Consider the following 17009-nt stretch of genomic DNA (forward strand, 5'->3'; position numbering starts at 1 on the left):
ACACACACACCTCCGGACGACAGCGCGCGCACACGCACACACAGACACACACACTACTCCTCGTCCACAGAGCTCCGTTAACAAAGCAGCACGCGTCACGTTTTTAACGTGACTTTGCACGCGATAAGAGAATATAGCCAGTTAACCTGATACAGTACACTCGGTTACAAGTAACAAATCACAACTGAATACATTTGCAAGCTAGAGTCAATGAGGCAACTTTAATCGCACGTACTTACACTTGAGAAATGGAGGAAGAAAAATCCATCCTGACGTCCATCAGTAAGTTGCTCTTTACTGATCCTTCCTTTAACAAACGCAGATGAAGTATTCTTTGTAGCATGTAGTTTCCAGAAGTTTCCAGTAGTTTCCAACTGCTTGGCTATAATGCTGAGGTTTCATCTTTGTAGAGACTCAATATATCCATCTGCAGTGTGACTTCAATCGACCAGCATGTGTGTGTGTGTGTGGGTGTGTGTGTGTGTTTGTGGGTGTGTGTGTGTGTGTGTGTGTGTGTCTGGGTTTCTGCGTCAGAGGGCGGGGCCTCAGGTTTGAAATCTCCCGGGTTTGCGCGTGCACGTGAATAACTTGGTTTCGTTCGTACGTCATGGCGAAACACCTAATGAATCGGTATCAAGGCGACTCGTTTGAAGCACTATGAGTCGACTCTTTTATAGATGAATCAACAGTTTTAAACACTGTACACTAACAGATTTAAGCCTTAGCTGGATACTTCACTTCACTTAGAGCTGTGTTACACACTACATGGAGGGGAATTTTCAAAAACCCATAATATGGGCTCTTTAATGTGTAATGTGTGTGTGTGTGTGTTCGCCTGCAGGTCACCAACACAAGTAAAGAAACACGTCTTAAGTGGTTTAAGGATGGGGTGGAGCTTCCTCAGGCTGTGTTTGAGCCCTCGGGTGTCAGTACACTCACCATATCACAGGTACATTCAAACCAAAGACACGCACACTAGACCTCAGATCACATGCAGGACACAAACACTGAAGTCAGACCCTGGATTATTGACTTGTTTCTGGTAACAGTCTGGTAGATCCTTTTCTTCTTTGGTCTGGAGCACATGGCATCAATTTCTCCCCCCAAAATTCATCTGACCACAGTACACGTTTCCACTGTGTGATGGTTTATCCCGGGTGCCTCAGAGGCCAGAGAAGTTGAAGGCACTTCTGGACACTGTTAACATAGGGCTTCCTTTTGGCACAATAGAGTTTTCACTGGCATTTGTGGATATAACTACATATTGTGGTACTTACAAAGGTTTGCCAAAGTAGTCCTAAGCCCATGTGGGGATCTGGCTTGTAGATGAATGAGGATTCTTGATGCAGCGCCACCTGAGGAGTCAGAGATCACGGTTGTTCAGTTTAGGCTTGCGCCCTTGTGCTTTCCTCACTGAAATTCCTCCAGATTCCTTCAATCATTTAATGATGTTATGTACTGTTGAATGTGAAATATCCAAATGTCTTCCTATCGTTCTTTGAGAAACATTCTTACTTTTGAAACATTTCAGTAATTTTCTCATTTATTTGTTGGCAAACTGGCTATCCTCAGCCCATCTTTGCTCTTAAAGGACTAGACCTTTCTTGGATGGTGATTTTGTAATAATCATAATTACAATTACCTGTTGACATCACCAGTTTCACATCACATCATTCTTTCACCAATTCACTTGATTACTAGTCCTAAACTGCTCCTGTCACAACTGTTTGTCTGAATGACAGGAAAGATATATTTACAAATGAAATGAATTTGACCAGACATAAATGATTTTGTGTTCATATTGTCTGCAATGAAATACAAATCAAAGTAAATTTAGAAATCACTATTTTTTATTTGGGTTTTCCATACTGTCCCTCTTTTTTCTGATTTGGGGTTGTATAATGTGTCAGGTGACCAGGAAGGAGTTGGGGGTGTACAGAGCTGTAGTGAGTGACAGCAGAGGAGAAGACGACACTATCCTGGAGCTGATAGATGATGGTAAGGATTATTACTGTTGAATACATGGCTGTCTGGAATATTTGATTTTGATTGGACATTCTTGACATGTTAGGGAGGATGTTATTGCAGAATAAAGCCTGACAGGTTTATCAGCAGCCTGACGCAAAGTGGAGTACTGTTGTGTAAGACTGAAGAGTTGAATCTGAGAAAACACTGTTCTGGTTGTTCTTTATCCTGCTTAGTACATGGCTACTTGCCAGAAAACACAAAAATTAGACACAGAAAACATTGTTCTCAGCCGTAATAGCAACGAAAACAGCTGATGGAGTATACACTAACCTGCGCATTATTCAGACACAAGATGGCACTAAACAGTCAAAAACACAAAGCTGACAGAAACAAAAACAGCTGATGGAGTATACACTAACCTGCGCATTATTCAGACACAAGATGGCACCAAACAGTCAAAAACACAAAGCTGACAGAAACAAAAACAGCTGATGGAGTATACACTAACCTGCGCATTATTCAGACACAAGATGGCGCCAAACAGTCAAAAACACAAAGCTGACAGAAACTAAAACAGCTGATGGAGTATACACTAACCTGCGCATTATTCAGACACAAGATGGCGCCAAACAGTCAAAAACACAAAGCTGACACACTAAAACAGCTGATGGAGTATACACTAATCTGCACATTATTCAGTGGTTGTTATCTGGGAATAACATACATCAGAATGTAATGACTGACCAGTCAAGAATCGAGTATTTCAGACAGCAGTATAATAAAGGATAAAGTACATCCAGGTGGTTATTATCGTGGAATGTTCTAATTTCTGTAATTCTGTAATTAAATTCTGTCAGCTTTGTCTTTAATTAAAGAGTGAATAAACTATTACGCCTCAGAATTTATATGTTTTTTTTGTCAAGTCACCATATAAAAAGTGGGATAAAGAACATCTAGCTGGTTGTTTTCGCAGAATAAAGCATAAATAATAATAATAAAGCATTGCATAAGACCAATTCATGTAAGTCTTATACAACAGTGCTTATTGTCGGGCCAGTATATATATTTTTTTCACACAGGGCTATGTAGTTTTGTATTTTGTTTTCCCTTAATAATAAAAACCTTTATTTTAAAACTGCATACTTTACTTGTGTTACTAATATTTAAATAAGTATAATGATCTGAAACATTAAAGTGTGACAAAAATAAATAAAGAAAAAAATAAGAAATCAGTAAGTGAGCGAACACATTTTCACACCTCTGTATATGTGATTGTGATTAAGAAATAATACTGATGTTCGTTTCTGATGTTGTGTTTCTCTTAGAATTTGACCGTCTGATGCTGCAGCTCAGTAAACAGTGTGGTAGGTTGAAATCATAAGTCCTCACTCTCATTTTTATCTGGACGAAAGCGTATCAGGGACAAACTTCCTTTAAAAACACATTTAAAAAATGCTTTTGTCAGCAATAACAGTTTTTCAATAGCTATGTTTCCATCCAAAAATACAAATGAACTTTATGCGCAAACTGGATTATCGCATAAAAGACGTGCGAATAAAGCAGCGTTTCCATCCAACGAGTCAAAACAAACAAAATCGTCACTTCCTTATTAACTGGCGCCAAATATCAACGGTAAAAACAGAATTTGCTGCAGTAGGAGAAGCTGCCTGAATCTTTTCTTCATCTAATAAATAACTCGCGCCTCAGAAAGCAATCCTGACATGCAGTGAATGCACGGTGGCTTTTGAAGGTGTGATTCTGCTCTTGATTCTGGAGGTCATTAATAATATAATAACACTAATACTTAAATGGTAAGGCATTTTAGAATGACCAAAATTACATTTTAGATGGTTTACAATATGCTCAGCCTGCTGGTTTATCCCTTTAGAAACATTTTCATCATCACATGATCTTTTATATCAAAATCACATGACCTTTTTTAATGTGCATACTGATATTTGTGCAGTAAACGAGTTTCCGTCATAGTTTAAGCGCATCTTCTCTTATCGAATAAAAAGTTTATCCTACTCAGTTGTGCGCATATGTATTTTATGCACCTTTTCAAAATCTATGCGCATCATTGCATTTCAATCAACAGTTTTGTTCATGCGCAAATGCAAAATGTGCATAAAAATAGGTGGATGGAAACAGAACTAATGTCAACACATCAACAAGCCGATCATGTTTTTCATTCATTCATTCATTTTCTTGTCGGCTTAGTCTCTTTATTAATCCAGGGTCGCCACAGCAGATTGAACCGCCAGCTTATCCAGCAGGTTTTTATGCAGCGGACGCCCTTCCAGCCGCAACCCATCTCTGGGAAACATCCACACACACTTATTCACTATAGACAATTTAGCCTACCTAGTTCACCTGTCCCGCATGTTTTTGGACTGTGGGGGAAACCGGAGCACACGGAGGAAACCCACGCGAACGCAGGAAGAACATGCAAACTCCACACAGAAACGCCAACTGAGCCGAGGTTCGACCCAGCGACCTTCTTGCTGTGAGGCGACAGCACTACCTACTGCGCCACTGCGTCGCCATTGATTATGTTTTTGATTAGGGTATTTTTTTTGGCAGAAACAAAAAGGAATGTACTAAAAAAAACTGCTAAAATAAATTACAAATACAGTCAGCAGAGCATAGCGAACAGTGTTTATACATTCAGTGATTTATAGACTACACCCTGTCAACCCTCTTGTTTTTCTTGGGATTCTCCCATATTTCACTATTCTATCCCACTTTCGTCCAGTGAAGGTATTTTCCCGTATTTCTCCTGTATTTTTTAATCTTTCTATGAGGGGTGGCAATAAACTTTAAAGAGGCGATCCTTTCTATATGCAATCCATACTGCCATTGTGCGAATTATACATTGACGATTGGGGTGTGGCGGGGTCAACTTTTTCAGTAGTAGTTTTGATAATACATGCTTTAGTGAATCAAATTTAGGAATGTATTTAGATTACATCTAATGTATTAAGAAATCATATACGTTTTCAGTGGTTCAGTGGATATTTAGTGATTTTAGAGGTTGCTCTAGGTCAAACTGTACAAATTATGTGTCTGATGTAAATTTTTTTAGGCTACATGTAAATATAAACCAATTTTACAAGAAATGTGTTTTGTGAATACTTAAGATGTCTATTTGTTATAGAGGTCAAATATATTTTTATATTATACATTTTTAATTATTAATATTTAAGAAAGCTAATATTGAACAAAGAATTTCTTACTACAGTATTAACGGGCTAATAGTAAGAATTAGCCCCCCCCCAAAAATAACATCTTGTTTTGATGTTCTTCATGGGGGATCAAGCGTAGAGGAGTCAATCCTTCTTAAACTCCGCCGTAACTCCAGCCTGATCTGACGAGGAAACGTGAGTATATTACGTTTTGTCAGTTTAGTGGCTAATTCCGTCGTTCCGAGTTCCGTCGTACAAAAATGTACGATTTTAAAAAGGAGGCGTGGCACCTAACCCCATCCCTAACCCCAACCGTCATTAGGTGATGAGGAAATCATACTAATTAGTACAAATTAGATCGTACGAATTCACACAAATTAGCCACTAAATCAAAGTTACAAATTGCCGTGAGATTGCGTTGGTAATTCGTACCATGCATACCGCCGAACCACCAGGGGATACCCCTTCCTTTTAAATGTGAATCTGTACTGTGCTCTTTTATTTTATTTAGGCATGAAAACGCTTTGAAATAAATACAAAACCGGCGGGAATCCCTTCTTTTCCATTACAGGCGCCTTCGCCCCTCCTATGCATCCTCAAAACAGTCAGTTCATATAGCGGTGCGTGACTGTCAGACTGTCATCCCTTACTTTCACATCTCAATGTTGACAATAATAAGACTACCTGGAAAAAAAGATGCTTATAATTTTTAATACAACTCAGATTTGTTGCAGTTTTCAATGAAGAAATAATAAGATCAAATTCAATACAAGAACATTTGTAAACATGGGAGATGACTTGGCAAATGTAGGTTTTTGTGTGTGAAATTTGCTTATAGAATACACGACATATTTCAGATCTTTACTGTGTGTCTGTCCATCCTGCAGTGCTCTCAGCTGGTCCAGTGTATATCCAGTGCACTGCGCAGGGCTTCAAGCTTTACTGCTCCCTCAAATACTACCTGAGCTACATCAAGACCAGCTGGCACTTCAAGTGAGCTCCATGCACACTACAGTAATGTTTTTTACTCTGGATTTCTCTAATGCTTTTCAATACACATCAATACAACATTTTTACTCTTAAGTTAGTTCATTTTAATTCTGGGCAAAAATTTATCACAAATAATCACATCCCAGATAACATAATATAAGTGTGTGTGCTGTGTATATTTGTTATTTATATATAAATACATAAGCCTGAAAGGCTAGCTGAATGTGAAAAGCATTGTGTTATCAACACAAGAGGTTGTAGGTTCGAAACCAGCAAAGGGCATCATTCATGAGTTTCTTTGGGGTGACACGGTGGCTCAGTGGGTAGCACTGTCGCCTTACAGCAAGAAGGTTGCTGGTTTAAGTCCCGGCTGGGCCTGTTGGCATTTCTGTTTGGAGTTTGCATGTTCTGCCTGTGTTGGCGTGGGTTTCCTCCGGGTGCTCCAGTTTTCCCCACAGTACAAACACATGCTCTATAGGGGAATTGATTAACTTAATTGGCTGTAATGTACGAGTGTGTGTGGGAGTGTATGGGTGTTTCCCCATACTAGGTTGCAGCTGGAAGGGCATCCGCTGTGTTAAACATATGCTGGATAAGTTGGCAGTACATTCCACTGTGATGACCTCATGTAAATATATATACAATTGAAGCCAGAATTTTTAGCCCCCCTGAATTATTAGCCCTCCTGTTTATTTTTTCCCCAATTTCTGTTTAACGGAGAGCAGATTTCTTTTCCAACACATTTCTAATTATAATAGTATTAATAAATCATTTCTAATAACTGATTTATTTTATCTTTGCCATGATGACAGTAAATAATATTTGACTAGATATTCTTCAAGACACTTCTATACAGCTTAAAGTGACATTTAAAGGCTTCACTGGGTTAATTAGGTTAACTAAGCTGTTTAGGGTAATTAGGCAGTTATTGTATAATGATGGTTTGTTCTGTAGGCATTCGAAAAAATATATAGCTTAAAGTGCCTAATAATATTGACCTTAAAATGGTGTTTAAAAAATTAAAAGCTGCTTTTATTCTAGCCAAAATAAAACAAATAAGAGTTTCTCCAGAAGAAAATTATTATCAGACATACTGTGAAAATTTCCTTGCTCTGTTAAACATCATTTGGGAAATATTAAAAAAAGAAGAAAAAATCAAAGGGGGGCGAATAATTCTGACTTCAACTGTGTATATATATGCAAACAATATATATATAACACACGTTATGTCAAAACAAGCTTTTGTTTTGGATGTATTTAATCTTTGAATAATGAATAGAATAATGTATTAATAACATAAAAGGAATATCTTTTAATTGGGGTCAGAAAACTAAAAAACAATTTTTTTGACATAATTAGTAAACATATTCTGTATATTCATAGACTAACAATATTTATTTCAATATGGCAATATTTATTTATTGAAATATTCAATAAATAGTATACTATTTTATAATATTTATTTATTTATTTATTTGTATATTTATTTTACTTGTTTGATTATTTATAAGATCCGTCATTTTGCATCCCAGGAATTACTGTTAACTAAGCTATGCAATTTCTATTTTGCTTTATATTTTTTCATAACAATTTAAATAATTTGGGTATTTTTTTCCTCTAATGGATTTAGATGGGTTGAAGGAAGAGTAGAAATGTACATATCTTTTATTAATCAGTTTTTATAGCACCATTAAGAACACTTTGGGGCTTTAGCAAATCCAAGGGCCCACTTTTATTTTTTAAAACACACACACACACACACACACACACACACACACACACACACACACACACACACACACACACATACATAAAAATAAAAAATAAAAATAAAAAAATTAACATTAACTAAAACAAAATAACTATTTTCATTTAGTTCACCTTGAGGTTAAAACTGAAATAAAACATAAATATGTTATCAAATTAAACATACATAATAAAAAATGACAAAAAATACTTACATTAAAAATAAAAACAGAAATATATATATAGAAAAAAGTAATTCAGAGTAGTTTTAAAAACTATTACTTAAAAACATTTATTCTTTTATTTTCCTTCGGCTTACTCCCTTATTTAATCAGGGGTCATCACAGCGGAATGAACCTGCAACTTATCCAGTATATGTTTTACGCAGCTGATGCCCTTCCAGGTGCAACCCAGCATTGGGAAATACCCATACACTCTCATTCACACCCACACACACTCTCATACACTACGGCCAGTTTAATTTCCCTATAGCGTATGTGAACCGGAGCACCTGGGAGGAAACCCACGCCAACACGGGGAGAACATGCAAACTCCTCACAGAAATTCCAAATGACCCAGCAAGGGCTCGAACCAGCAACCTTCTTGCAGTGAGGCCACAGTGCTAACCACTAAGCCACTGTACTGCCCTTACTTAAAAACATGTTACTCATAAACATCATAACTATACTAGATTCTACAGTTTCCTCTTTTAAAGTCTTTACCCAAGTCTCCTTTTTGGGAACAGAATGAAAGCCCACATTCACACTGTTTGAGTTGTTATTTTGCGAGGGCGTTTTATGAATTATATGTGTGTTTGTTTTTTCTTTACCGTCATCAGAGAGCGCAGGATCGATCTGGACGAGCGCTGCCGGCCCGGCTCCAGCATGCAGAAGCTCTGGATCGAGATTTGCAATCCCACTGAAAACGATAAAGGCAAATACACACTGGAGATGTGTGATGGTCAGGACACACACAAGCGCTCGCTGGATCTGTCTGGACAAGGTACTGCAGCACCAAACTAGGGATGGACTATTTATTAAAAATACATCAAATATGTTGAGATAAACAATATTAATGGTTATATAATTTATAAGCATCCCCTGAGAGACAAAAACAGTGCTGTATCTTTAGAGAAAAGTGTTCATTGCTTTAATATTGATTATTAATAACATTTAAGTTCAATTTAATAGCCCTTTTTAAATATTTCCCAAATGATGTTGAACAGATTCAGGAATTTTTCACAGTATTTCCTCTAATATTTTTTTTCTTTTGGAGAAAGTTTTATTTGTTTTATTTTTGCTAGAATATAAGCAGATTTAAAGTCAATATTATTAACCCCCTTAAGCAATATTTGTTTTAGAATGTCTACAGAGCAAACCACTGGTATACAATGACTTGCATAATTACCCTAACTTTACACTAATTAACCTAGTTAAGCCTTAAAATGTCACTTTAATCTGAATAGAAGTGGTTTGAAGAATATCTAGTCTAATATTATTTACTGTCACCATGACAAAGATAAAATAAATCAATTATTAGAAATGAGTTATTAAAACTATTATGATTAGAAATGTGTTGAAAAAATCTGCTCTCTCCAATAAATAGAAACTGGGGGGTAACACTTTATAATAACTACAGACTGTAAATCATTTATTAAGCATTAGCATCTAGTGAATTCATTATTTGTTTAGCATTACCTCTACTTTAGTAATGACTATTAAAGGCTCAGAATCTTTGCAATCTTTTCTAAAAACTAAAATTACTGTAAAGTTTACACATTGCTGAATAACAGGAGTGTCAAAATATGACATCCAACTGGATGAAACAACAACAACAACAATATAATAATTTAACAATATAATAAGATGCAACGTTTAGACTCTACAGTGATGTTACTTTAGATCAGGTTGCAAAGATTTATTTTTCATTTAAAGTACAGTTTCATTTGTGCATCTTTAATAGAATAGGAAAGAATAATGTCATTTTCCCTGTTTAGAATTTAACTGAGTCTTGATTTGTCATTTATAAAGCATGAATAGTCCTCACTTTAGATTAGGTCACGAAACTGCCTGAAGTTGAGTTAATAAAGCATTTCTTAACATATTAGTTAACTATAAGTATATGCCTGAATAATAAGACATATAAACGTTGATTTCATTGGTTTATTAATCATTTACTAACTCATTCTGAATGATCCTAAAAACCCTCAACTACTCTTGAACACATATGGTTTGTAAATAATGCGATACTTAATTTAGTTATGAAAAATAAATCATTAACTAAGTATGAAAGTACAATTATTAAACACATTATATAGGTGCTTATAAGTCAAGAATAGAGATTTTGTAGCTGCAATTATAAACAGCTTACTAACGTTTACTAATGTAGAGTTAATGCTTATCAAATCATGAATTTACGAGATGCTAATGCTTAATAAATGATTTATAGTGTGTAGTTATTATGAAGTGTTATCGCTGGGGGAAGAAAATATACAGGAGGGCTAATAATTCAACTCTATTTCTGTTTAACGGAGAGAAGATTTTTCCGCTATCTGTGTGAAGCTCAAACATTTCTCTCTCTTTTCTCTGTAGCGTTTGCTGATGCTCTGCTGGAACACCAGAGACTGAAGTGAGTCATGAATATTCATAAGATCACACTGACCTTTGACCCTTTGTTAGCTGTTAGCTCCACCCCTTTTAGTTGCTGTTTAAAGCCTGTTTTTGATCTATAAATGTTATCAAAGTTTAGTTATATTGATCTATTTAACTTTGTATAAATAAATTCTGTGCACATTACATATATATATATATATATATATATATATATATATATGTATATATAATGTAATGTGCACAGAATTTATTTATACAAAGTTAAATAGAATCAATATAACTAAACTTTGATAACATTTATATATATATATATATATATCTATATATAATCTTATATATATATATCTCGTATAATCTTATATATATATATATATATATATATATATATATATATACATATTTATACACATATATATTTATATACATACTTATATATATGAGCAATATCACACGAGTAGCAGTGCGATATGGTTGTATATCGGCACAGGTGGGAGGCGTGCGTTGGTTTAGTGCCCCCACCAGTGCCGATATACAGCCATATCGCACTATTACGAGTGTGATTTTGCGTTTATACGACAGTTTGACGGCATAATTGTGTATATAAAAACTAAATCCAACATGGAGAGTCTCAAAAACCCTTTTGTATGAGGAACTACTTTCTTCCTCATTCAAATCATAAGCTGACAGTTAAACAGATGAGCGTGCATCTTTTAATTTTAGATCTGTAGTGTCTGCTTTTTGCTGGCTGTATGTGGGCGGAGTAATACACAAAGGGTAAAGAGGCTGTAGGAGTTCTGATATTGCAGAATATCGCACGGCTATCAGCCAATCAGATTCGAGAACCAGACAGAACTGTTGTATAAATAAATAAATTAATTAATTTAAAAAAAAAAAAAAATATATATATATATATATATATATATATATATATATATATATATATATATATATATATATATATATATATATATATATATATAATGTATATATGTAATGTGCACAGAATTTATTTATATAAAGTTAAATAGAATCAATATAACTAAACTGTGATATAAGTTTAAATGATTGCTTGTAAAATTAAATATACTTTAGAAATTTTATCCAAAATATTTATTATTTTAACATTTCGTTTAATATTTTGTATAGCTTTTAAAATGTATTCATTACAACATACATATTCATTATGTTAAATTTATGAAAACATTGCTTCAAGCTAATAACAGCAGTTATTATTGGAGAACACATCCTAAGTATGCCTTTTTTTTCCCTTCATTCACAGGCAAGTGGAGTTTGCGGAGAAGAGTAAGTGGAGGTTTTTCATGACTCTAGTTGTGTTTGAGTGAATTAGTTTGTAAAAATGATGGTAACTTTGTGTCTGTCAGATCGAGCCCGAGTCACGAAGGGTCTTCCTGATGTTGTGGCCATAATGGAGGACAAGGTGTGTCAGACTAAATAACACAATATAATGAGTTACTGGTGATCTTTCAATTGAGTTAAGCCTTTAAATTGCACTTTGATTGTAGCTAGCATAAGGCTAACGTGATTTCCATGTAGCTAGCATGATTTAGCTATCATAATTGTAATATTATTAATGATAATAATGTCAATATTAGCCTCCATGAACATTTTTTACTGTTATCCAATGATTTAACTAATTAGCATAATTAGCCTAGTAAAGCCTTTAAATTGCACTTGTAGCGACCATAAAGTTAGCATTATTAGCATGTAGCTAGCATAATGTTAATAGGATTATAAAAGTTATAGCAACATGTTAATCATCTAGCTTGCATGGTGCTAACAGGATTGGCATTGTAGCTAGCTTGATGTAGCTTTCATAATTTTAATAATAACAATGGGGTCAATAGTATTAGCCTCCTTGACAATTTGTTTTCAACTGTTCTCCGATGTTTTAACTGGTTAGCCTAATTAACCTTGTTAATCTTTTAGTTTCCTTGTAGCTAGCATAAAGCTAACATGATTAGCATTTAGCATACAATGATGCTAACAGAATTAGAATAATGATAACATGTTAATTGTGTAGATATCATGGTGGTAACAAGGTTAGCATATAGCTAGCATGGTGATAACAGGATGAACATGTAACTAGCATAATGTAGCTATCATCATTTTAATAACAATGAGGTCAATATTTATAGGCCCAATGAGAATTTGTTTTCGACTGTTCTCCAATGTTTTTACTGGTTAGCCTAATTAATCTTGTTAATCCTTTACATTGTAGTTGTAGCTAACATAAAGCTAACATGATTAGCCTATAGCTAGCATGATGTGAACAGGATTACAATAAGGATAACATGTTAATTGTGTAGATAGCATGGTCTTAAAATGATTAGCATAAGGTAGCATGATGATAACAGGATTAGCATGTAGCTAGCATGATGTAGCTATCCTAATTTTAATAACAACGCTGAGGTCAATATTATTAGCCCCCTTGAGAATTTTATTTTACTGTTGTCCAATGATTTGACTAGTTAGCCTAATTGATCTAGTTAAGCCTTTAAATGGCACTTGTAGCTAGCATAAAGTTAACATGATTAGCATTTAGTTAGCATAATGCTAACAGGATTGAAGTAATAATAACATGGTAATTGTGGAAATAGCATGGTGCTAACATTATTAGCATGTATTTGACATGATGTTAACAGGATTACCATAATATCAACATGTTAATTGTTTAGTTATCATGCCACGAACAGGATTAGCATGTAGCTAGCAATATTTAGCTATAATTTAACAATAAGGTCAACATTATTAAAATCTTTGGGGGGTTTTTTCACTGTTGATAGATGATTTGACTCGTTAGCCTAGTTAGCCCTTTAAAATTGCACTTTACTTGTAGCTAACATGAAGCTAACATTATTAGCATCTAAAAAGCATGATGCTAACACCATAAGAATAATGGTTGCATGCTTATCATGTAGCTAACATGGTGCTAACATGATTAACATAAAGCTAGCATGATGATAACAGGATTAGCATGTAGCTAGCCTGATGTAGCTATCATAAGTTTAATAATAACAATGAGGTCAATATTATTAGCCCCCTTAAGATTTTTTTTTCACTGTTGTCCAATGTTTTGACCAGTTAGCCTAATTAACCTAGTTTAGCCTTTAAATTACACTTTACATGTGGCTACACATTTCAATGAAGCTAACATGATTAGCATGTAGCTAGCATGATGATAACGTGATTAGAATGTAGCTATCATGATAATAATAGTAATATAGGTGTCCTCTGCTGTGTGTTCAGTCTCTGTGCCTGACGTGTTTTGTTGACGGTGATCCTGCGCCTGAAATGTTCTGGATGAAGAACGACAGAGAAATCTCGTCTGCAGCCCAGTACAACATTAAAAACGAGAACAAATCCTCCACGCTCACCATAAACCACGTCAGCATGGAGGACTCTGGGAACTACAGCATCTTCGTGCGCAATAAACACGGCTCGCAGACGGTCCTGGTGACGGTCAGTGTGTACAAACATGGGGAAAAACCCAGAGGAGACGCGGTGCAGATGTAAAAGCCACAGCAAACACTGATTGGTGAAGGAGTACACTATATTTACATGTGTGATATGTATGACGGTGTTAAAGAGCAGGTCACATGGGCTTTAGAAAAATATCCTGTATGCAGTTTTTAATGTAGCTGTTAGTTAATGTAAACAATTTGCAAAGTTCCTCATAAAAGTGCTTGATAAATAAAGATGTAGTCTCTCAGAAGAAAGAGTCGACTCTGAATCATCTTAACGAGTCATTTTATTAACGAATCTTTTTACTTATCAGTATGACCAAAGTAACTAATTTGCATAATCCCCGCCTCCCATGACATTCAAAACTCTGAAAAGGGTGTCTCATTTCAGACAAGACCAATCAAAACAGACTTGGCCAGCTGACCAATCAGACCAGAACTGGCTTATGTAAGGGGGAGGGGCTTACAGATCTTAAGCAGTAAATTGATTCAAACTGAAATCACTGCAAAATGATTCTAATAGTAAATGCAAATTCTGAGCAAATGACTGAATATACACTCTACGGCCACTTTATTAGGTACACCTGTCCAACTGCTCGTTAATGCAAATTTCTAATCAACCACTCACATGGCAGCAACTTAATGCATTAAGGTACGTAGACATGGTCAAGACGATCTGCTGCAGTTCAAACTGAGCATCAGAATGGGGAAGGAAGAGGATTTCAGTGACTTTAAACGAGGCATGGTTGTTGCTGCCAGATGGGCTGCTCTGAGTATTTCAGAAACTGCTGATCTTCAGGGATTTTCACGCACAACCATTTCTAGGGTTTACAGAGAATGGTCTGACAAAGAGGAAATATCCAGTGAGCGGCAGTTCTGTGGGTGCAAATGCCTTGTTGATGCCAGAGGTCAGAGGAGAATGGCCAGACTGGTTCCAGCTGATAGAAAGGCAACAGTAACTCAAATAAGCACTCGTTACAACCGAGGTCTGCAGAAGAGCATCTCTGAACACACAACACGTCCAACTTTGAGGCGGATGGGCTACAGCAGCAGAAGACCACACCGGGTGCCGCTCCTGTCAGCTAAGAACAGGAAACTGAGGCTACAATTCACACAGACTCACCAAAACTGGACAATATATTATTAGCCCCCCTTAGAATTTTTTGTCTGATAATATTTTTTCTTCTGGAGAAAGCCTCATTTGTTTTATATATTATAGAATAAAATTAGTTTTTAATAGTTTTTATGCCATTTTAAGGTCAATATTATTAGCCCCTTTAAGCTATTTTTTTTCGATAGTCTACAGAACAAACCATCGTTATACAATGACTTGCCTAATTACCCTAACCTGCCTAGTTACCCTAATTACCCTAGTTAAGCCTTTAAATGTCACTTTAAGCTGTATAGAAGTGTCTTGAAGAATATCTAGTCTAATATTATTGACTGTCATCATGGCAAAGATAAAATAAATCAGTTATTAAAACTATTATGATTAGAAATGTGCTGAAACAATCTGCTCTCCGATAAACAGAAATTGAACAAAATAAACAGGGGGGCTAATAAATTTAAGGGGTTAAATAATTCTGATTGCAAAAAAAATGATGTCTGCAAAACTGTTGCAAATAATTTATTTGTGTTGATTTTAAGCAAACAAATTAAATTTAATAAAATACAACTTCATTTGTTTGTTTAAATTCAGCCCAAATAAATTGTTTACAGCCACTTAACGTAAAAAAATTGAGTAAATCCGAGGAATCATCTCTGAATAATTTTTTTCAGTGTATATATATATATATATTCTTACAAAACATCTCATTTACTTTAGTTCAATTTTCAGGGGCAAAAAACTAAAGTAATCGACGTTGCTTGAATAAAAAGTGTAATTAAGGGAATGAGGTAACATTTAATCATGTGTCAATGCAGTTTAAATATGCTAGTTAGTGGTATATGTTTAAATGGTAAGCTATTCAAAACTTTAAACTAACTTAACCAGCCTTTTGTTGTCAGACTGAACAGACTTTCCATCTGCATTATTAGAGACTAATCTTTGGCTGGATGAATGATTCATCTGCTGATATTTCAGAATAGACAGATTGAGGCTGTTTCTAATATGATTATGCAACCTGAGGGTGATTATTTGAAGCAAACTCCACAGACCAGCAGGTCATTGACCGTCGTGTGTTCAAACAGAGCAGAAACATTTGCAAAACTGGTCTGACAGGAGAATCCAGTCCAGCACAACACATATGCTGAACAAACTGAATCAATCCTGCAGGTCAACTCTCGTGCTTTATTTTAAGTTTATTAAGATTATTTTATTTATTTATTTATTTATTTATTTATTATTTTATTTATCTATTTATTTATTTAGTTGTTTATTTAGCAATTATTTGTTTATTTATTTATTGTTTTTTCCTGCAGATCATGCCTTGTGCCTTTTTACATTTAATTTAATTTTTAATTTAATTTCCTTTTATTTTTTTTTATTTTATTTTATTTTACAGTCTGACAAATACTGAACTAAAAACCCTCAGATCATGTCTTATGCATTTCATTTTATTTTATTTCATTTTATATTATTAATTTTAATATTTTTATTTTACAGTCTGACAAATACTGAATTAAAAACCATCAGATCATGTCTCATGGATTTAACTTAATTTTATTTAATTCAATTAAATTGTTTGTTTGTTTGTTTCCTTGCATTTGTTTGTTTGTTTGTTTGTTTGTTTTTACAGTCTGACATACTGGAACGAAAAAACTTTTTTTAAAACAATTTTTATTTTATTGTTTTTATTTTATTTTATTTCATCTTATTTTATTTTACAGTCTGACATATGGACCAATAAATCTCTCAGATCATGTCTCATGCATTTAATTTAATTTTTTTATTTATTTAATTTATTCATTTTTATTTATTTATTTTATTATTTATTTTATTTTCATATTTATTTTATTTTACAGTCTGACATACTGGACCAATAAATCTCTCAGATCATGTCTTATGCATTTTACTTTTATTTTAT

General features: G+C 34.6%; 1 protein-coding gene and 1 long non-coding RNA gene across 2 annotated transcripts in view; one reads left to right on the forward strand and one right to left on the reverse strand.

The window, feature by feature from the left end:
- myom3 (myomesin 3) overlaps positions 1–14238 on the forward strand; it is a 125771-nt gene extending 111533 nt beyond the window's left edge. Inside the window, exons 29-37 of the mRNA XM_087287992.1 lie at positions 842–949; positions 1911–1998; positions 3294–3332; positions 6041–6146; positions 8728–8891; positions 10481–10517; positions 11781–11803; positions 11884–11939; positions 13769–14238. Of these exons, the coding sequence (XP_087144118.1) occupies positions 842–949; positions 1911–1998; positions 3294–3332; positions 6041–6146; positions 8728–8891; positions 10481–10517; positions 11781–11803; positions 11884–11939; positions 13769–14035 (888 nt within the window). The 3' untranslated portion in view covers positions 14036–14238. The remainder of the gene's footprint in view (positions 1–841; positions 950–1910; positions 1999–3293; positions 3333–6040; positions 6147–8727; positions 8892–10480; positions 10518–11780; positions 11804–11883; positions 11940–13768) is intronic.
- Positions 1–17009, reverse strand: part of LOC147840462 (uncharacterized) — a 266074-nt gene that overhangs the window by 247533 nt on the left and 1532 nt on the right. The gene's annotated exons all lie outside the window — the stretch shown is intronic.

This window comes from Danio rerio, chromosome 16 (assembly GCF_052040795.2).
Source record: "Danio rerio strain M-AB ecotype USA chromosome 16, GRCz13ab, whole genome shotgun sequence".
NCBI classification, from domain to species: Eukaryota; Metazoa; Chordata; class Actinopteri; order Cypriniformes; family Danionidae; genus Danio; species Danio rerio.